The sequence below is a fragment of the Amblyomma maculatum genome, chromosome 1 (assembly GCF_055883805.1).
Source record: "Amblyomma maculatum isolate TAMU_Amacu chromosome 1, ASM5588380v1, whole genome shotgun sequence".
Taxonomy (NCBI): Eukaryota; Metazoa; Arthropoda; class Arachnida; order Ixodida; family Ixodidae; genus Amblyomma; species Amblyomma maculatum.
In genome coordinates, this window is record NC_139344.1 from 376,769,790 (window position 1) to 376,791,424 (window position 21,635).

The following is a 21,635-nucleotide window of genomic DNA, read 5'->3' on the forward strand; positions in this document are numbered from 1 at the left end:
GGCCCCGAGGCAACACAGTTGGCTCTTCGGAGTGGTTCACTGTCCACAGCTCAGTGCGGCCTCTAGTCACGGGAATGACGCAACGAGGCACAAGGATACTCTTCTTAGAGCAGTTGAATCTCGTAGGTTCTACTATAGCCTCAAAAGATTCGCACTGGTTCCGAATAGAGAAAACCCGCAAGAATGCTGCAGATAACGCTGGCACAATTGTGTCTTCTTCCACAGCAAATGCTCCAAATTCAGGTGTCGAGTCATCCACAAGAACCGAAAGCAGTGAAGGATTCAAAACAATCTCTCCCGTACCACAGTCTAAAGTTGCACCACACTCTTGCAGAAAATCAATCCCAAGAATCACATCATGCGTTGACCGAGGCAGTACTGCAAATTCTACTCTAAACTTGAGGCCGCCAATAACAACAACCGAAGCACAAACACCAAGAGGAACTAAAGGTTCACCGCCGACACCACGGAATAACACTGCACGGTCACCACTGAACATTACTTTTCTACCTAAACGGTTCTTAAAATTCAAACTCATAACAGATACTGTAGCACCAGTGTCCACAAGAGCCATTGTTTTCACACCATCAACAAAAATTTCCAATTTGTTCTTTGACATAAACACGGGCAGAGGTATGGACGTCATTGACTCGCCGGCGGCCTCACCTCCATCGGCCGCGCCTCCTAGTTTCCCTGAGGCGTAGGGGAAGAACGGCGTCGAGGGGAAGGTGACCTGCGCGGGCGCTGGGGTGGCGGCGTCACACTACGATCAGATGCAGGAGATGAATTCCGCAAATATGTCGAATGGTATGAGTCGCCAGTAGGCATAGTCGGGGATCGCTGTTGTTCGCTGTGCAGCCATCTGTGAATGTTCACGTGGGGTCGGTAATCTTGGACAGCTGGAAAACGGCGGCGGCAGTATCTAGCGATATGCCCCGCAATGCCACACCTGTAGCACACAGGTTGAGGGCGCCAGCGATCAGCATAATAGTCCTCCTTAACAAAGTTGCGACGTTGGCTGTAGCGAGGCTCTCGCTGCTGACGAACCACATTTTCAGAGTAGGCGGGCCTATTTTCCATTGGCTGGTGGTCATAACGTTGAGTGCAGTTGCGCTGGTCGTCCATATGCGAAGCGCCGCTAGGTTGAACCCACGGAGTGGACAGGGCGGCAACATTTGCCTGCGGTGCACAACTCTGCCGCACATATTCTTCACTACAGATGGCGTCCCTAGATCTTGACAATTCCTCGCGTACAATCTCTCGTATCAGATCAGCCATGGAAACTGAAGGACAGGCTTCAACACTGGCTACAGAGGTGACATTGGCCAGTCTTCCGAATTTAGGTGTGATTCGTCGCAGCTTGAGAGCCTCAAATGTTCTACAATGCTTTATAACATCAGCGGTGGTGCTCAGGTTCTCTTTTCTAATAAGAAAATTATAAACGTCTTCCGCTATTCCTTTCAGGAGGTGACCGACTTTGTCTTCTTCAAGCATAGAGGGGTTGACGAGTTTGCATAGCTTTAAGATGGCTTCGATATATGCAGTACAAGTTTCTCCGGGTACTTGCGCCCGGTGAAACAAAGTTTGTTTAGCGCGCTTCTTCTTTGCAGGTTCATCCCCAAAATTTTTCTTGATTTCGCTTGTAAAGATAGCCCATGTACTTAATGAATCCTCGTGACTATCGAACCAGTCAAAGGCAGTGGCGGCAAGGAAGAACACCACATTAGCCAGCTTAGTAGCGGCGTTCCAGTTATTGTATTTACTCACTCTTTCGTAGTGTTTCAGCCACTCATCAACGTCCTCCTCGGATTTTCCGGAAAACGTACGCGGCTCTCGATAATGGGGCCAGTTGTTCGCCGTGGGTGATCCTGGCTGCTCGGTACTGCCGTCTTCAGTCATGTCTGATGACATTGGTGGTAGGCCAGCAAGTCTACGGCTTCTTCGGTAGATGAAACGCTCCGTGGTCGCTACCCAGCACCTCCACCAAGATGTTACGTGCTTTGTACGCACGGGGGGTTTATTTACAAGGATCGGTCCAAACAGGACTGCGGCGAAGCGTACAAACGTCCCTCTGCCCTTGCTCTTCTTCTTTCTTCACCGATCTACCCGACCGTTCTTCATCTTCCGTCGACGTTCTACGAAGGCGCGTAGCAATATATATATGGCAGCTTCCCCTACAAGACTGCATGCTTGCAGCAGAGCACGCTTTACAGACAACTTAAATGGGGTATGAAACGGCTCAGTATCATTTTGCATCGGCGTACAATCCGCAAGCAAATGACCTCACGAAGCAGACTAACCCAATTGCAGCCCCCATTGGGCCAGCACCTCCGACCGGCAGCCTAAGTTAACACTTCCCTACAAAGATCTACCGGCAGTACGCGTTATGAGGTTGACAGCAGCGTTCAAATTGAAAACTCCAGTGAACATTCAAACTCATGTGGCAGGACGGGAAGCCCGTAGCACGGGAGAGAGCGTCCAGCACCCTGCTACAAAATTGGCAAGAGATGTTCGTGCGGAGCCTGGGGGAGCAGGCAGAAAGCTGGCTCCGAAATTCGAATGGCCTTACATCATCACCGCACGCTTAGGGCCGGGACAATACGTGGCGTCTGTGCACTTCGTTTTTTGAAGCGGGCTCCGGTAGACATAGCAGAAATTTTGCTGTGCAATTGTCGCGTTTAAAGAAGAGTCTCTCCAGGGAAAACACTGCTGTATGGCAGTGTTTTTTTTTTTTTTTAAGGCGATAGCCTTTAACGGCTCGTGCTGTCGTGGACACATTGTGTCGCGCTTTGAGGTGTTCTGATTGGCCGAGGCGGGATGCGTCCCTACCATCTGCAATGCCATGTACAGATGAACGCGCGCCAAGGAACGCCACGCGACTGGAGCGATGGTGTACCATCTAAACTCACACTTGCCGGAGAAAGTGTGATAGATACTGCGTCTTTCCTTTCCTGTAAAGCAATGCAACGAATGCCGAGGAGAGGCTAACGATGGGAGGCAAATTATAGGATAGGAAGGGTAGGCTTTCGCCATTTTCCTCTTAAGAGGCACTCTAATTTTCAGATCCGCGTACGTGGCCGAGTGTCCAGCGGTAGCGAAGATAAGGTGATGAATGCAGCAGGAGATAAAGACGATTTTGAAGCTGATTTTTATGGACTGTCACGAAAATCGCCGCACATATTTGTTAAGTCAACGCGCGCACGGAGTCGCGTAGACGCGTCGAGAAGACTAGAGAAACCTCCCCTTTTCCGCACGTAGCCTTGCGTGCATCGACGTGACCCCCTCCTCATCACTTGGTGGCGGCGATGATTCACCCAGCGGAGAAGTTATTGTGGCTGTAGGAAAAAGGAAAAGAAAATGCACGGGCCTGCTACTGGCTCTGTTGATGAGCCACCTCCGCTGTCTCGTGCGAACAGAAGACAAAGTAGAGAGAAAGAAAGACGCGCGCCGCAACAGCCGTCGTCCACCACCTAAGCGGTGGCGGCTGCAATAAGGCCTACAACAGATAAAAATTCGGTGGCTGGCTAGCCCCCGCCGAAGCGGCGTTGACCTACCATCCCAGCCCGTAGGGCCAGGAACAGCCTCCCTTCACCACCTCCCCCTCCCCAGCGGAGAAAACGCTAGTAACCTCCAGAAAATTCCGCCGCGCCCGACCAATGACGACGCGCATCTCGGCGGGAGGAAGAGAGGACACGTGTTACGAAAGTTACGTGTATAGGACCTTTGCATCGAGCGAGGAGGTTGTCTAAACGCCTCCTCTCTGGACTGTTGCAAACCGGTTCTGCTGCCGCCTCTACCGTGTTGACGTCAGGCGCACACAACAGCTCAACGAGCAATATGGTGACGCCTAGGAGGCCCTCGTCCCGCTCCGCACGGAATGAAGCGGGCGAGTGCTCGTTGCTTTCCTCGATGCCACCGAGCCCTTTCCACCCTCGGTTCCTCGTTGTAAGACAGACGCGTTAGACAGAAGTTAGCGCTTGTAAAACAGACGCAGCGCGCCCTATAATACTTTAGGTCGCGTCTCTTCGGCAAGAAACGATGGCGGGGGCAATGACGGCCTACAACAGATAAAAATTCGGTGGCAGGCTAGCCCCCGCCGGAAGCGGCGGTTACCTTAGCCACCTTAGCCACCGAAGTTTTATCTATTATAGGCCGTCATTGCCCCCGCCACCCTTTCGGTGGTGGACGAAGGCTGTTGTTGCGGCGCGCCTTTCTCTCCGTCTTCCTTTTCTTTCTTATCTATTTTCTCTTGTCTGCACCAGGCAGCGGAGGTGGCTCAGCTACAAGCCAGTAGCAGGCCCATGAATTTTCTTTTCCTTCTTCCTACAGCCACAACAACGGCAAGCTAGCGAGTGTTACATTGAGCCATCAAGTCGGCTCCCGGGGTTCGGCAGGCCCACAGAGCTGCGAGGGAGCGGCGCAAGTCTACGAGACGACTGCATCGCGACTCTCCAGACGTCGGTCGGCGATAGTGCATGGTGAACAATTTGGTGTTTATTTGTTCTGATTCTCTCGTGCATTATTCTTGATGTAAAGGCTCTGTGTTTAATATATATTAAAGCCTCTTTGGCTGCATGCTTTTCCTTGCTTCTAAGAACATTGTGTATTAGTGTGAATTCCTCTGTATCGTCTGGTCTGCGTATAAAGTTTGCTTTCTGACTCTGAAGCGAAAGCTGGGCACCAAATGCCCACCTCTTCTGTCACTACAGGCAGCGTTCTAGCTGAGCTTGTCATGCAAGTCGAGAACATCTCCTGTGAGACCGGAACAGCTACTCCATCATATACGGGTGTCTGGAAGTGCGCGCACCGAGTGGCGCATCGTTAATAAATTATGATTAAGCCGCATAAGTGCTTAATCAGGCCACGGGACGATCGTCTAGGCGAAAATTATCTGGGTACCGGCGCACTCCAGGAACTCTGCAAATGAGAAGGCTCACATGAATGCTCGAGGTTTCGTCAGCCGTGCTGGTGAGCCGGCGATTCCGGGGGGACGAAGAGATGGGCTGGTGCCCTTTTATGACATCACAAATCAATATAAACTGGACCCACAGGCATGCAGTAGGCCAAGGCACAGGAATGCTTCTGAAGATGATTGCAGACTAGGACCTTCATCAATCCATACGCACTAAGCAAAATGTACCTGTAGGATATGGGAATGCAGCACAGCAGCATAGTGCCACGGCCGGCGGATGTTATGCGTGATCCTGCTCCTCTCAAGCAGTGGGAGGTCATGTTGGCCAGCTCATACCCAGTCATTGAGAATAGATGGAATTGGCTTTCCTCTAGACTTTTCTTCTTCCTTTCTCTTAGTGCTTTAAATTTTATATTCACCCCCAGTTAACTGCTCCCCTGAAACAATTACGGACCTGTAAAATGTGCGTTTTAAACTTCAACAGCATGTGGGGTAATTGCTATACGTCTGATCTCTAGGGTATGTGACAGCCTCTAAACGTGAACTCCCACTCAGCTTATCTCATTCTGCTCAAACTGTTCAATTTCAATTTCATCATTGTCGACACTAACACGTACATTCCATACAAAAGGTTTAAGACCACACACGCACTTTCATTCCAAACTTCCAACAGGATGCATGATCTGTGGCTAAGAACAGCGCTAACACAAGACGAAGCAGAGAGCGCGTCGTGTCTTCGTCTCGCTTCATCTCATGCTAATGCTGTTTTTAGCCACAGATCATTCCAAGCATCTACAATTTTCTGCTGCAAAAGCTACTTTACCTCTGTAATGACCTTCGTGCAGTGATGCACGCTTTACAGGCGACTTATGAAACGAATAGTGAAAAGCGCTCGCTGATTGTAAGATGATTAGCTCACTGATGACGCCACACACTTATGCTTATGTCGTGGAAGGGTTACTATGGGAAACGCTGATACCGGGGTTAGATTTCGACTATAATGTTGTCAACTCGCGCTTGTTCCCTGACCAACTCTGCACACTTTCAGTCTGTTACAGTTATCTCTCTGCGTTCTTCTCAATTTACGTTGCATCCTAGTCTCAACTTAAATTTCTGCTTTATAGGCGACAGCCGGTATACTTTCCACTTCAGGGATACTGGATGAATATAAGCTACTCACCAAATTCGTTCCAACCCATTACGATTCTCCTAGTTTTAAGTAGACTTATTCCCTTACCAGTTCCAGTGCCTCACTATATCGTAATCCGTTGTTCTCTCCGAAGAACGATTACGAAGAAGTAAATTGCAAGTTTTAGAAAATGAGTGCGTTTGTACAGAGGAATAACATATCATTCGCGTCAATGGCAGCTTTTCTCATTCCTCAATATATAGACTAGCTGGTGGGTGCTTCCAGTGTATCACCGATTGAAGACGAATTCTGTGCATATTTTGCAGCTTGCGGTCACTCACATGAGATTGGTTTCTAACGTCGGCAGCAATGTTGGCGATTGATTGCCAATACACCATATGGCATCCACACTGACATCGTCCGCGAGGGCGACTGGCGCAAAGTGATTGGGTTCAACTCCTAATAAAGTGCAGTTATGCTCATCTCGACGATTGCTCATCTCGAGGAGGTCCCGATACAGCATTGAGCTCTGGGACCTCCTCCTGTATTATTTATGTAATACCTGTTTTCATGAATAAACAAACTTGCTTTCTTCTTTCTGCTGTTTCATGATCATTTCTATCCTGCCCCCAGTCTGCAAGATCCGCTGCGTGCCCGCTCCTGCACGGTGAGCGTGGTGCACCGATACAGACGGCGACGCGAAATGGGGCAATTAGGCTGAAACAGATAGCGCCATCGTACACTTAAGATGCGATAGCGCTTTCGACTCCCATCTGTGGTTCCCTGTTTGCGTACATTTCTGCTTGCTCAATTACCAGTTCCTTAACTTGCCTATAATATATCACACATTCTTATTAACATCAGTCCTATTAGATGAATATATTCAGCTATCAGTCGCAAGCAACCATCTGATGTAGGTATAGCTATGCAACCACCTTATGTAGGTACTATAAAGCTATGCGGGCTAATAAAGCCCCGCTTTGATCAAGTTGTACGAACATGCCTGCGTGGCCTAGGATAGCAAGCCTGACTCTGCATCCAAACACCCTTTGATTCCTGTACCCTTTCTCCACAAATGAACAACCCAAATTGGCAGCTCCTCCTAACTTTGTCAAAAGCATGTGAATATTGTCAAGTCACACAGCCCATTGATGGATCACTGTTCAGCCATGTCAGCTGCCAGCTGCCAGAATCAGGCTCGTAACTTGTTCTTTCAACGCCTACTTCGGACTACGTAGGGGATAGGTTTAAAGTTCCATCTTTTCAAAAAAAACTGTCGAAATAATGCGAGCATCAGGGAACCACCCGCAGTGTTGACTGATATACTAGAAAGAAGGGCATGGAGAGATGCACAATTACTGGATGGTGGTTACCATGGGAAGAGAAGGGCAAGGCAAGTGCAAATAATGCACACCAAAGTGCGGCTAACCGCTAAGGAGTGAATGACATACAGACTTCTGACGATCAATCTGCGCACCATGCCGCCCGCCGGTTCCATATTGCTGGAGATCGCATTTTTCTGCTGGAAGAGAGCATGATTTGCAGTTCTACAATACAGCTGGATATGAAAGCTTTTTATCTGACCGCATTTGTAAGTTTCAACATCTGATATGCTTTATCTGTAATCACCATAGGGCAGAAAGGATACAGGACTCTTGTCAGTGCTTCTATGTTGCATGCACTATAATGATTTCGGGTAAAGAAAACCATCTAGCTTATGTTTAAGTTGCCATAAAGGAGTACAGTGAAGAAATTTCGGTGTCATTTTAATTCTTATGATGCACAAGACAATACTGTATATGCATCACCACATGGTTCTTGCCTACGGTTGGTAAATAATTTATAATTTATAATTTCTTTCCTTACCAGTTTCAGTTTCGACTTCAGCAGCCAAATGATGGCTGTGATATCATGATCAACTCCCCATCACGCACGGCATGAAAAAGCAGATATAATGGCTGACTCTTCCCTGTTTTCAATTCCTGTTCTTGAGACAGGCTGGCTTAGTGTTATAGCAAATTCAAACAACAAAGGAACGATTATATCGCTATTTTCTCATCCTTCACATAATCTAGGCCTCACTTCGACGTCCCAGCCATCGCTCGTCTGCTCAAATAAAAAATAAAACAGAGAAAAACATATATGTAAATTATTCAGTGGTCGTATGCAAATGCCATGTGGTGATTTATGTACAGGCTCATCCACTTCTAGATACGATACGGTTACTGCTTTGAAAGCAACATTGCGTCCAACACAGGTGCATACTGAAGCAAAGGGATACAAGTACAGAGAGAGAGAGAGTGGGGAAAGCAGTGATCATGTTATAGCTAGAAGTGGACAACAATGCAGTAATGCCTTATGCACCATTAAAGAGGATAAAACACGAACCTAAAAGTTAGTTGCCTATACTTCTTTCAAACATCCAATATGCTTTTGGTTGCTAAATTAGTTTAACAGATTACTAGTTAACATGGATTAACAAATTTTTTGATGTCTAACTACACTGGTATTACTGGATATGCCACAGAAGCCTTCGCTATAAACTGAAACACCAGGCACATACTGCAGTGTTTGTATATTGCGCAATAGATTCTTATGAGAATATATATGTCAATAATTACAGGGGCAATTAAAGAAAGCACATTTATTAAACACTAAAGACTTGCAGCGACACTTCAATCCCGATGACTTGAGTCTGCAAAAGAAAATGGGCTGGTAAGACAAAACGAACACGCAAAAAAACTGCTAGGCATTACCCAAAGTGTGCCTCATGTTGGCGAGGGCTGTAAGTCGAGGGAATGGATGTCTGGATGAGCACACACCAGAAGGATCATCATAGTCCACATTGAACAATGCCAAGCAACCCTTGGGATTTATGCGGAAGAACTGCCTTGCCTGAAAGAGATACGTGCCAGAATATGTTTTGGATGGCATAGTGCATACAGTCGAACCCAGATATATCAAACTTGAAGGAGATTGCGAACCAGTTCAATATATCGATAATTCGATATTCAGAAATCGTTCCATCCCATTACGATTCTCCTAGTTTTAAGTAGACTTATTCCCTTACCAGTTCCAGTGCCTCACTATATCGTAATCCGTTGTTCTCTCCGAAGAACGATTACGAAGAAGTAAATTGCAAGTTTTAGAAAATGAGTGCGTTTGTACAGAGGAATAACACATCATTCGCGTCAATGGCAGCTTTTCTCATTCCTCAATATATAGACTAGCTGGTGGGTGCTTCCAGTGTATCACCGATTGAAGACGAATTCTGTGCATATTTTGCAGCTTGCGGTCACTCACATGAGATTGGTTTCTAACGTCGGCAGCAATGTTGGCGATTGATTGCCAATACACCATATGGCATCCACACTGACATCGTCCGCGAGGGCGACTGGCGCAAAGTGATTGGGTTCAACTCCTAATAAAGTGCAGTTATGCTCATCTCGACGATTGCTCATCTCGAGGAGGTCCCGATACAGCATTGAGCTCTGGGACCTCCTCCTGTATTATTTATGTAATACCTGTTTTCACTCACATGAGATTGGTTTCTAACCCAACAAGCTTAAATAATATTACCATAAGCTGCTTGCAATCATAAAAAATGATACCGTATTTGTTGCGTAATCAACCAACTAGCATAATGAACCCACACTCCACTTTAACCCCCAAGAATTTGTAAAAAAAGAAAAGCGTTCAAGCCAGTTCACATGCAAGCGATTGAGTGAACTCAGCGACGAGCGGCAGCGACAAAGTGAAAACTTTCCGACTTGTTGGTACTGCGTCTCTCGAGCTGCTTGAGCCGCTGTGACAGCTCTAAAAACAGGTTCTTGCATTGCCGCGGCAGAAATCGCGAGCGTTTTTGCTTGTGTTTTTGCTTGGCCTTCAGTCGGTGGTGCATCCCTCCATTTCGGCCGTCGCATCCACAGCTCATTTATTGGCAGCGCGCCAAGATGCTATGTAGCGATAACCTCACTGTGTATTTATCCTTTGACTATATTTTTGATAGCTCCTGCAGTGTCTCCTGCAGTGACAAAATTTTGGCTAGCAACCAGATTATCAATTATTACCAATAACAAAGAATGTTTGCTTCCTTTCTTAAGCTGCATACTAAGTCTCAGCAGCTGTGCTTAACGTAACAAATGAGGTGCTGTTGCAATGTTAAGCAGCCCAAGGCATTGAAATGCCCACCTTTATCGAGAGCGTCTTTGGTGCTTCAAATGTCTGCGTGACAGTGACGTTGGTAGAAATGGCTGATAACCACTCCCAGTTGATTGTTTCTCTGGAACCTTTCTTAGCGCAGGCCTGGAAGAAAATTATTATCTTTGCTGCACATATGTGGCATATCATAAACTGTGATCATATACCTTTATTACCAGCTTATGCTGCTACCCAACAAGCTTAAATATTACCATAATATGAGGCACACTGGTTACAGTCATTTCATTTTAGTTCTCAGTGAATGAGTATCTACAAGTAAATAAGCTTTAACATGCAAAAGTAGCGAAAGTGTTGCATCACTGTATGGACATTTTGCATTGCTGCTATTGCTAATTAATAGTGCTAATTAGTCCTACTAAATAGTTCCAATTAGTAGAACCAATTAGAGCTAAGGAGCAGTGTTAATTAAGAAGGCCACTTAGCCGTTCGACTTACTTATTTTAATTTCAACTGACAATTGCTCTAATGTAATGAGTGGTGGTTGTTTACTCTACGTGGTATGACAAGGTCTCATAAGGCCCCTAGGCTACCACACTGGTGGTGCATCTCAGTAATGATCTGCCGACTAATGATAAATGGGGCGGGACACATCTCGAGAGCATGTACCCTCTTTCTGCTAAGCAGGAAAATTTGCAGTGAACACCATTGGCTTTTTTACAGAATGTGGAATGACTCTAATGCTATTGCATTAATAAAGAAAAGAACTTTGTTCTGCAGTGGATGTAGGTAGGCCGGTGCTGTGGCTAATGACGAAACAGCTTCATTTATTTATTGCTCACACAAGACAGGTACGCAAGAAATAGTGAGTTGACAAGCATAGCCAGCTTTTGCCCCAGTCTTCTAGGTACATAATTAGCCTCAGAGATAACAGAGATGTAATACCTGTTTTCACTCACATGAAAACAGGTATTACATCTCTGTTATCTCTCATTATAATTATATAATTATTAATATAATTAGCCTCAGAGAGTACAACCTGCTTTGCAAAGTTAGACATCATTATGGTACTGTGGTTTCTCAATGTTCCTCACCTGAGCATAGTCCTCCCACTCTTCTCGAATGCAGTGGTCTCCGACAACAGCGCCTCGTTTAGCCGTTCGGAAGCGCTGGACAGCCAGGTTCACGGACATACAAACCACGGCGTGATGCCGATTGTATCGAGAGATGGCAGCCTGCAAATGAAAATGCAGCACTGAAAATCACCCTACCAGATTCTACCCCACAAATTATCCATTTCCAAAAACCCCCCTGTCCTCAGCAAAAAAAATATTAAAATGAAAAATTTAGCATATAAAAGCTCGCCCAGAAAAAGTGGCCCATTTCATCATCATCAGTTCATTACAAGTGTCTTAAATATTGTTCAATTTTACACTGCTCCCCCCCCCCCTTTCCCATCTTCCCAAACCAGCCTAGTCGTGATTAAGGGGGGAAAGTTATCTGTGTGAAGCAACACTTACTATATATGAAAAACAACATGTATTTAGTTTGGTACTTGAAATTCTTTATTGAGGTGTTATCTTTTCAGTGAGGACACAATTTTAGAGGATTGTTAGAAGTTACAGAAGGAAGTTAGAAGTTAGAAGTGTCACGTCTGGAAGCAATGAATATAGAAGACGGATACAGAGTGTTTGTGCTAATTACTCGGTGGACTACAATGGCAGTTCTATAATAACAGACAATGTTGAAGGGTATTATGTTTATTTGTTCAATAACTGCTTGAGGGGGGGGGGGTGCTGTTTTGGGAACAGATATTTCCGATAGCCCTTTTTCGAAGGATGCTGACTTTTGTCAGGTATGACGAAGAGGTGAAACACCAAAATTCAATAAGTATATATAGTAAATGATTATGAAAAATGCTGAAATATATAATTCGTAATATGTGCCTGTCAAAATGCGTCTTTGTGCTTTAATTATAGTGCACAGCAGCCAGAAGTTAACTTTGCTTATCAGTGCTACTTTAAGTCATTTAAACTAATAAATATGTGCTGTTGCTTCGTGCTATAAAGATGAATAATGTGTCTTGCTAAAAATACAGCTGACAATATAATATATGGTTTTTATATATACGTGTTATTTATATGTGTTATTTGTGTAAGTAGTCGACCGATTTTTCAGACTCCAATAAATGAAACTTGCGCGATATTTCGGATTTTTTTTTAGGAATTGTCATGCACCCTATAAGAATGTGTACATTTTCACGACCAATACTTCGGCCCCTATGGTGTCCACAAGTTAAATTTTTCTGACCATATTTGCCACTAGCAATGCTGTGGAGATCATTTTTGGCTGAAGGTTTTTTTTTTCAGCATGAAATAGACGCGAGCGGACATCGTTGCCTCAAACAAACTGGCTTTGAGCGGCCGCGAAAGCTTAGGCAAAGCGAGTCATGCGGACGGACTAGCTTAATTAGTTCTTTGTGCATCGTTGCCGTTGGAAAAATAGAGCATGAGCACCGTCAGCCGCAGCACACTTTGACGCTGCCGCCCGTGGGGAAAAGGGGGCAGTGTATTCACATAGGCTTTCTCTCTGCTCGTCTTTTTCCCGTCAGTTCAATCTCCTGGTGTTTGCTACCGTCATTAACCATAGAAACGGAAACTGAATGTTATTTCTTTGCACGGCACGTGCCTTCGTTCGCGGCTTGAGTATGACCTAGGCGTCACAGTATGTCGTGAAGTGGCGTGAACATAATAAAACCATGACTGGCCGAGATATTCTAACTGGAGAGATGTAGTGGTTACAGCTTAGTGCAGTCCACTTCTGCGCTACACCACTCTGCATGTGGTGACTGCCTTGAGTCAGTTGTCGAGTGAGCGTATCGAAGCTGATCACAGTAGCGGATTGATTACAGTACTGAATGCCCATCTTAAAATGCCATACACTTGCTATAATTCTTTGAATATTTACCATCTCTTCAAGGCGCCTGCTGCTGAAGGGCTCTAAAGAAGGAAAGCTGACTTGGCAAAGGTCATCAGGTATAGTACGATGCATGGTAAACACCATCACATCTGAAAATCGGCTGAGCTTCTTCCATGTGGTCACATGATGTGCTTTTGCAGGAACTCCCACTACAAGTCCCATGGACACCGGCTTGTTCTTGAAAGCCCAGTACGTCCTCTGCAGAGAAGACAAAAATAAGAAGTCCCCTCATATGTCGTCTCCACTAGACGAGAAAGGAAGCCCAGTTCGACATCTCCATGGAAGGAGTACATATTTTGAGCAGCCTGTACATGTATGTGTAGCCCAAGTCCACTAATATTTTGCAATAATTCTATATTTCTGACATAAAAATTCATGACATAAAAATTCAGAACAAATCTATCAGAGGCCACAATTTTCGAGGTTTCTTTTTTTTTAAACTAGAACCTTTTGCATTGTTCTGCAGGTTAAAACTATCATAAGAAACGATTTTCACTCAGTGCGGCTTTATGACTATTTTCATTATTTTGTTGTAACCCTTCGTTCCCCTCCCATAAAGGTTGTGTCAACATCTAACAACTTCCATGAAAAGTAGTCTACATTCCTTTGAAAAATCTGCCTGCACTGATGGTCCCCAGTCTCTCCAAGTAAAAATCTCTTGCCTTGACAACTTCCAAGAAAATCTTTGGTGGCAGCAAAGCGTCTGGGAACATGGCAATGCCCTGAATCTTCTGCTGAGAAATCCAACGTTTTGTGGCTTTTATGAACAAGTTGGTAAAAACAGATCGTGTCTCTGGTCTCTTTAGCCAAGGAAATTCGCTCATGGCAGCCAGCATCCAGGTTCCAGAATTCCTTGGAAGTCGCTTGAACATTCTGAAGCGGGCTTCTGTAAAAGGAAATAAGTGTGAGAAGACTATGCACAAAAAAAAAAAATGTCATAAAGGAACTCTGAAATATCTTCTGACCTAGAGAAGTTGCAGTGTGGAGCAAGCTGCACATCTGTGCAGGCAAAGCCTAATGTTATTTTTTCCAGTGGTGCCATTGCATCTCTCCAGCTTGTCAAATTTAGATCAGTGTCACTTTAGATGCTCAACTCAGTGTTTTCACAGCCTTCTATATTTGTTTGGGCACTTAGAGAAATAGTGGGGATGTACAGTATGGTCCACTGTAAAAGGAAACATGAGATCGCATTGCCTACGTACTTGGCAAAGCACTGCCGCCGACCACTGGCAAGAATGGATGACATGAAGTGCATTTTGGGAAGAGTAGTCAGCTGTGCTTACTGCGCATACACCTTGTGCTATCGTTTGTTGCTGGCTCTCTCAGGAGTGCTATGTAAATTGCAGCAACAATGCAGCCTCATATTCCCTTTAACAATGGAACATACTGTACAAGAGTTAGATTGCTCCCAATGAAAACCGAGTGTTTATGCACAAGAAAAGATAAACAACTGAAATACTGGTGCAGGACATCACCAGCCGATTTCTCGAGTAAAATATGTACATAGACTTCAGTTTTTGGGCGTACATCACAAAGGCAAAGCTAAATCATTAATCACTTTGAAACAACGGAAACGTGTCCTTTTCAGTAAATACATCACTAGTCTGAATCCATTCACACTTTTAAAATTTTTCACCAATAAGTGCATGTTTTACAGTCAGATAAATGTCTATATAGCCCGAGATGGCAATCAATTTTCACTAAGAATGGTATATTTGAGTTGAATTGAGTTCTCGGCATTTTTATTATTGCTTGTCGAACTTGGCCTCTAACAGCCGTTTACAAAGCAACACCAGAGAAGTCAAGATATACTACGTGGATTTGGAACGTGCATTCCATGCAGCAAACATTTTATGCAGTTTAACTGTGGGCTGCCCACTGTGCCATTTTAGTTAAAATGCACATCAACAGTGTCAGAAACTGCACGTGATGCAGAGAGCTGCCCATGTAGATCTCTGTCAAGTCAAATTCCTTGATAAAAGACGAACATATCAAGGACCTTTGTTTATGTTTTACCATACATACAATGGCAAATAAGAGAAGGAAATACATACAATGGCAATAAAGAGAAGGAAGTGATGTTACTGCAAATTATTTGCAGTGCCATTTTGCATGACATTCTACAACCACAAACTAACATCTAGTTAGCATCACTGCGCACCTTCGGCGTAAACAAAGCTTCAGGGAACACAAATGCCACATATTTTCTGCTGTACACTCTACTGTTGCCTCCTACACAGAGGCTGGTGAAAACAGTTGATGATACTGTAGGCTCTCCATTGTGCGCAGCTTCCTTTCTTGCGCAAAGGTTTTGTTTTACAGTAAAAGTACGACAAAAAATCCAACTCCAAGCTTGAAGCTAAACTGACTGTTGCACAGCAGACATAGATTTCAGGGAAAAAGTACTAGCCCTTGCAATATCTCATTTGACTTCAAAATCTTATCATCAGCCTGAAAGAAAGCCAAGAAAAAAAATAACAGAAAAATTATACTAAGCCAGCTGACTAGCAGAAAGGCAATGCTAGGCATATGCAACACGAGAAAGGTTTTCAATACTGCTTGCGCACTTACTGTTGAGAACAGTGACCGTGTCCGAGGCTACAGAATACTCGACGGACTGGTACACAATGTAGTTGCACAGTTCGCCAGGGAAATCCTCTGTTGGTTCTGCTGACTCAGAGAATGCACACAGCAAGGAAGCTAAAAACAAAAAGAAAAGTGAAATGTACTCTGATGTTACATCAAAACTTTAGATGTTTGATAGAGAGTTAAAAGAGCGATGGATGCAGGACAAAAGAGCTGGCAGGTCAGCGAGAGACCCTTGAGCTTGCTTTGCGAACTGGTATGCAGCAAAACGCAGTAGATGTGCCTTAGCTTACAGTACAAAAATTAAAGCTATTAAAACAATAGTCATTGATTACTCAGACCAGAGATGAAAACTTGATACAATAATACATCTGGAATACAAATTTACAGCCTGAAATGACAGGAAGTCCTTTTTCTAGAAGATGCACTAAAGCGTGTTGATAAGCAGGACAAATCTCACTATTTAATGCCCTTGATTCTCATCAACACAAAGACAGACTCGTGCGAAATTATCTTACAGGAATGTACCAGGCCATATGCCAGCTTATGTAGCTAGCATAGGACATTACACTGGTACTAAATATCACTCTGTTAAGCCCCAGAAACCAAACCTAAACACCACCCTGCAGTAACAGCTCAATGGTTAGGGTGCCCGGCTACTGAGCTGGAGGACCCAGGTTCAGAGTTAGCTCAGTGGACACACTTTGATGGAAGCAAAGTGTGAAACTTCACTTGTGTGCTCTGCAATGTCATAAAAGAACCCCAGATACTCTAAAAAATTCAGTAACCTCTAATATGGTCTCCCTTATAGCTCATGCATTGCTTTGGGACTACTGCTATGTGCACTGAAAGTACTCTACTGTTACTGCTGCAAAAATATAGCTATGCTGTTTTTTGTCAATTAGTATAAAGTGGAATTCAGTGCACAAAAATAAATGAAGGAACTTTCCTGTTTAATATATGTAGGGTGTTAAACTTACAGTGCTTCATTTCCGGTTCCTTTTTGTTCTCTGAAATGGCAAAAAAAGTAAACTATAGCTGCAGTAAAAAAAAAAAAAGAAAAACATTTACATTAACTCTTACCGTCTTCATATTTTGTTGCCGTGGAAACTGAAAAAGAAAGTGATGAAGAAGTAACTTTATTTCACTCAATTCTCTTACCCAATTACTCTTTCAAACAAAAACAGTAAGTCAGTTACTCGACACTGATGAAATATAATCTTTAATATCTTTTACGTCTTTTTTTTTTTATATGTCTACACCTCCCTCAGTCATCTTTTTTGTGCCTGTTTAAAAGATATCAGTAAAATATAATTAAAAAATATGGGTCCGACTACACATATTTCTTTATGGTGCATAGCCGTGCAAATGAAAGTAAATTCTTACGTAACGAACTCTTGTTCATGGACATCACGTCTGCTATAATGCGGACACGTGGAAAGGCTGGTTCATTGGGACAGCGACCATCCAGGTCATCAAAATTGAATCCAAAAATAGCAAGGCAGCCATCAGGGTGCGCCTGAAGGAACTTGACCACCTGCATGAGAAGAGGAAAAGAAGAGGAGTATTTTGCAAGCGTACAAGCACATTAACTAAAATATCAAATAATTTGCTTCAACTAATCTAGGCAGAGCACAATTAAGCCATACATTAGAAATCATAAAAATGAACAAATGACGGAAATTGGTATCAGAAGAAGAACTCTGCCATTAGGCTAAAAAGCTATGCAGCTGATTATGGCTGCAAGAGCATTCTTTAATCACCTTGTCATAAGTAGTTCTCTTGGTTTCATAAGTCATGATATAAGTGTTATTGCTCTGAACCAGGCCCTCCATGCCAGGCTCATTGCTTTCTTCCTCACTTCCACTTGGGCAGACCTGAAAAGAAGTGACAAAACATGCATATTCATGGCACATTAAATATCTTGTTTTCAAATACAAACATTATTCTGTGAGTTCCGAAACCATAGCCTTTTTATTTTATGCCTTCTTCTCCACACTGTTAATATGCTAGCAAATGCAAAGAGGGAAACAAGGAGAAAAGGAATGATGTGTTCAGGAATAGACATGCTGCCGTTGCACAAAATTAAGCTTTTTCTGAAGAAATACAAAAGCACAGCATTACCAAGTAATACAGAGAAAGGGATTAAGAGAGACACAATGCCTATTAAAATACGCCTGCGCTTTTTTTTCTCTCTCTCTTTTCCTAAATATTTTAACATCCCAAAAATGCAGCCAATGCCCCTTTGCCTCGCTGCGGTGGCGCACTAGTTAAGATACCTGTCTACTGTGCTGGAGTACCCGGGTTCGAACCCAACCGCCGCTGGATGCATTTCGATGGAGACGATGAAGAGACGACCGAGTGCTGTGCGATATCAGCGCACATTAAAGATCCCCAGGTGGTCGAAATTACACCAACCGCTTCTCTTTCTCTCTTTCTACGTTCACTCCTCCCTTCCTCTCTCCCCTTATGACACGGTTCAGGTGTCCACAAAAACAAGTGTGACAGATACTGTGCCTTTCTTTTCCTGTGAAGCAATTATTACTACAAAGGACACTAAGGTGGAGGTACTGGGTGACTATTGACCCCTCAGAATTCATGCTTCAAAATGCCAGTACACATGGTGAAATATCAAAGCTATGCCTTCATCAAATATGCAGCAACCTTAGCCTGTTCACACTATAAGCTTACGCTTAGCAGCAGAATCTCATAGTGGGAGATTCACAGAGATTGATCGAAGAAGTATCTAGGATAGTGTACGAAAATAGTAGCAGCTTTCTTAAATTGTTTAACGCATCACAGTACACTGTATATAACAAAAATGGCAAGTACAAAAACTGTATGAGTCTTGAGTAATGCAATGCCTTGAAGCTTTATTTGCTATTAGAAAATAGCTGTGCAGTAAAGGAGTCCCTCAGTCATTTTTTCATGGGAAAGGATGTAACTTTGCACTGCATTTCTGGCATGTAGCTGACAAAATCAGCTTTGATGTGCTGAATGACTTCGTGTGAACACAATTAAATAATAAAAACAAGTCTTTCACTATATGACTTCAGTGATGGACTTCCAGAGAAACCTGCAGAAACTTTAAGCTGCATTTCAAATAGCTGTACAACTTTAACAGAAAAATTGTTTCGTTGCTTGAGGCAGTGTCCCTTGACAGCTTCGAAGTGCTGCACATCTCCTACACGTTTGCAAACCAACGAGGTGGAGCTGCAATTGCTATCGAGCTCATTGTAGGCAAAAGACCAGGCAGTGACACAGAGGGGAAGTCCTGGGTGGTTATTTTGGAGGCTTGCAGGCCTCGCTTTGTTTTCTTTGCATCACATCCGAGTGGTTAGTGCTCTGGAATAAGTAATTCTCCTCGAAATAAACATGAGCGCATTGACCACGTATGACACATTTTGCGAAATACTTCAGCAAATCCGTACGCAGCAAGCGTTACTTCTATTTAACTTTATGCTGACCAGTGAACGAAATCACCAGCCTGTGACACTCTGCAATTGCTAGAAGAACCTGAATTGAGCAGATGTATTCAGATGATACCGTATTCAGTCCTTCAGAGCCTAATATGGTTATTTGTGAAACAGGAATCTGCTGCTTTCCATTAAAACATGTACAGCAACCCACCTCAGAAAGACTTATCCATTTCTGCTCAATGCAGCGATCTCCAATGCGCACCAGTCGATCGGTTGATCGTGCCGTATGAAATCCCAACACAGCCAGGTTGACCGAAAGGCAGCTGCTTGAAACTGCACCAGGGATATTTCTCTGCAAACAGATAAACAGGAAGGAATATAAGTGCAGACACATCTTGGCTCACAATAAAAGCAGCATGGCAGAGGGATGTGGTAGCAACTCCGTGCACTAAACCAACCGCTGTAGCAATGCAATTTTTTTCACCCCTTGTCTGCCTGCGTGCTTTAATAATTAAGAGCTACTGGTTGGCCTTTGCCTCAGATTTTTATGCAACAATGGAATTCTTGTTTCCTTACCTGTTCACAAATTGTCACCCCCAATCTTGAGCTACCTAATAACAAGCTTACCAACAATGCAGAGACAAATACCTATTTATACCCTAAGAAGTACACACTTGAAATTGCAACACATGCATGAAAGAGGCATGAGCAGCAGTAGCACATGTGAATACAACTGATGTGTACCATGCGTACGAAGTCCGTATAAACCAGTCTCTTCATCGCCGGATAGTGCATTCGGCATATAGCACCAGGCTTCACTTCCTGGTTAACGAAGACAAGGAAGTCACAAACGCTGCAAAGAAGAAGCGTACATTTAAAACATACACAGGTCCTACTGTTCAGTACAGAATGAGTGAAGGTAGGAATACACATACCGACCAAGACGTTTCAAAACATGCTCATCAGCTTCAAAGGCATGAATGCCAACAATTAGCACTTTACGGTCTTTCAAAGATTGCTGGAAAGACGTCCACAGTGCCTGCAATGAAAAAAAAAATAACAATGCGAATCACATAAGTTGGTTATTCAGATCATATTGAGAAATTGGCATTCAAGGTTTTCAATTATTTGCAAGCTTCCGAATAAATGGCAACAATCAAACACTATGCCAACCTTCATAAATCTGACTAGGTAAAATCTTAATATCGAGACAAATTATTGAGTTAAAAGTGCGAGAAAAACAGGGATCCTTCCTTTGGTGCCATTTATCATTTTGGCCACATTTGGACACTGCTAGGCTTGCATTTCATGCAAAATCGTACAAGTGGACTTTCCCGCATATAACTCTAGCCAACTACCAACTTCAAAAGGTTAGTTGAATATTCGGCATGCACAAAAGTCTGCTGTCGTCATGCAAAATTAGTACAAAATTCAGATTAATGATAATTAAAAGTAACCTGACAGGCTGTAAATCTTGATTAATTTGATCAAATCTGCAAATTATTACACTTTGACTGTCAAATTATTCAAAAAAAAAATCACCCCAGTGTCCAATTTTTTGAAAAGCTATGGGTTTAGCGCGGTGCCCGTACGACAAAAATGCTGCAGAATAGAATGCGGCCGCAGTAACCGTACGGCAAAAACAATCAAAGGGTTAAATGCCCCCTCCCTTGAAACACAAAACCGCATTTCCTTTGTTTTGTTCTAAAAATGACAGGGATGCATTTAAATCTGCTTAGGTATAGTAACATAAGCATTAAAGAGATTTGTCATGCCGCTTGGCAGATTTATCCGACACTACGCTAGCGAACCTCGACCACATTTAGCCGGGTAACTTATATGTATGACATATTTACATAAATTAAAAGAAGGAGCGGTGCAGACGAAGACGATAATGTTTACTGCACAGCGCGAGAGAGAGTTGCTGTTTTACGCGAATATGCGATTGACTGCGGTGATAGCACAGCAGTCACACAAACCGGGGTCACGAAAGCCGAACTGTTCGTTCTGGCATGTGTTCGAAACCCCAGTGAGGGCAATGTTTTTTTTTACTGACAGGCAGTTTGTGCAAACAAGCTCCATCTCCAAACCCCAGGAATTTGCAGGTCCTGTCCACGCCACTTGAGCTAAAAAAGGCTTTCCCATATGTTACACACCTAATGCACGAATTGTGGCTGTCATCCTATAGCCTTCATACCTATCCTAGCGTACCCATCATGCAATTTTGATTAGCCATGATATGCGGGAAAGCCCACATGCAAAATTTCCCATTATACACCCGGAGGGGGCCTGTAAAAATTTGTAAAAACTCAGCCTACTGTATACAGTCGAAACCGCATATATCGAACCCGGATAATTTAAATTTTGGTTATATCGAACTTAAGGAATATCCCCTTGAAAATTCCATGTAAAAGTATAGGAAAGCTGCATTGTATATTGAACTCCACTTACA

The 21,635-nt window shown here is 43.7% G+C and overlaps 1 protein-coding gene across 1 annotated transcript in view; it reads right to left on the reverse strand.

Annotated features, from left to right (window-relative positions):
* Nucleotides 1–8,664: 8,664 nt before the first annotated feature.
* LOC146208307 (uncharacterized) overlaps nucleotides 8,665–21,635 on the reverse strand; it is a 75,733-nt gene continuing 62,762 nt past the window's right edge. Inside the window, exons 53-66 of the mRNA XM_084578320.1 lie at nucleotides 20,119–20,222; nucleotides 19,928–20,036; nucleotides 19,395–19,535; nucleotides 17,528–17,641; nucleotides 17,151–17,301; nucleotides 16,848–16,874; nucleotides 16,745–16,774; nucleotides 15,750–15,878; nucleotides 13,841–14,064; nucleotides 13,167–13,376; nucleotides 11,294–11,434; nucleotides 10,233–10,346; nucleotides 8,798–8,936; nucleotides 8,665–8,736 (exon numbers count right to left, since the gene is read on the reverse strand). Coding sequence (XP_084434446.1) covers nucleotides 8,717–8,736; nucleotides 8,798–8,936; nucleotides 10,233–10,346; nucleotides 11,294–11,434; nucleotides 13,167–13,376; nucleotides 13,841–14,064; nucleotides 15,750–15,878; nucleotides 16,745–16,774; nucleotides 16,848–16,874; nucleotides 17,151–17,301; nucleotides 17,528–17,641; nucleotides 19,395–19,535; nucleotides 19,928–20,036; nucleotides 20,119–20,222 — 1,653 coding nt within the window. The 3' untranslated portion in view covers nucleotides 8,665–8,716. The remainder of the gene's footprint in view (nucleotides 8,737–8,797; nucleotides 8,937–10,232; nucleotides 10,347–11,293; nucleotides 11,435–13,166; nucleotides 13,377–13,840; nucleotides 14,065–15,749; nucleotides 15,879–16,744; nucleotides 16,775–16,847; nucleotides 16,875–17,150; nucleotides 17,302–17,527; nucleotides 17,642–19,394; nucleotides 19,536–19,927; nucleotides 20,037–20,118; nucleotides 20,223–21,635) is intronic.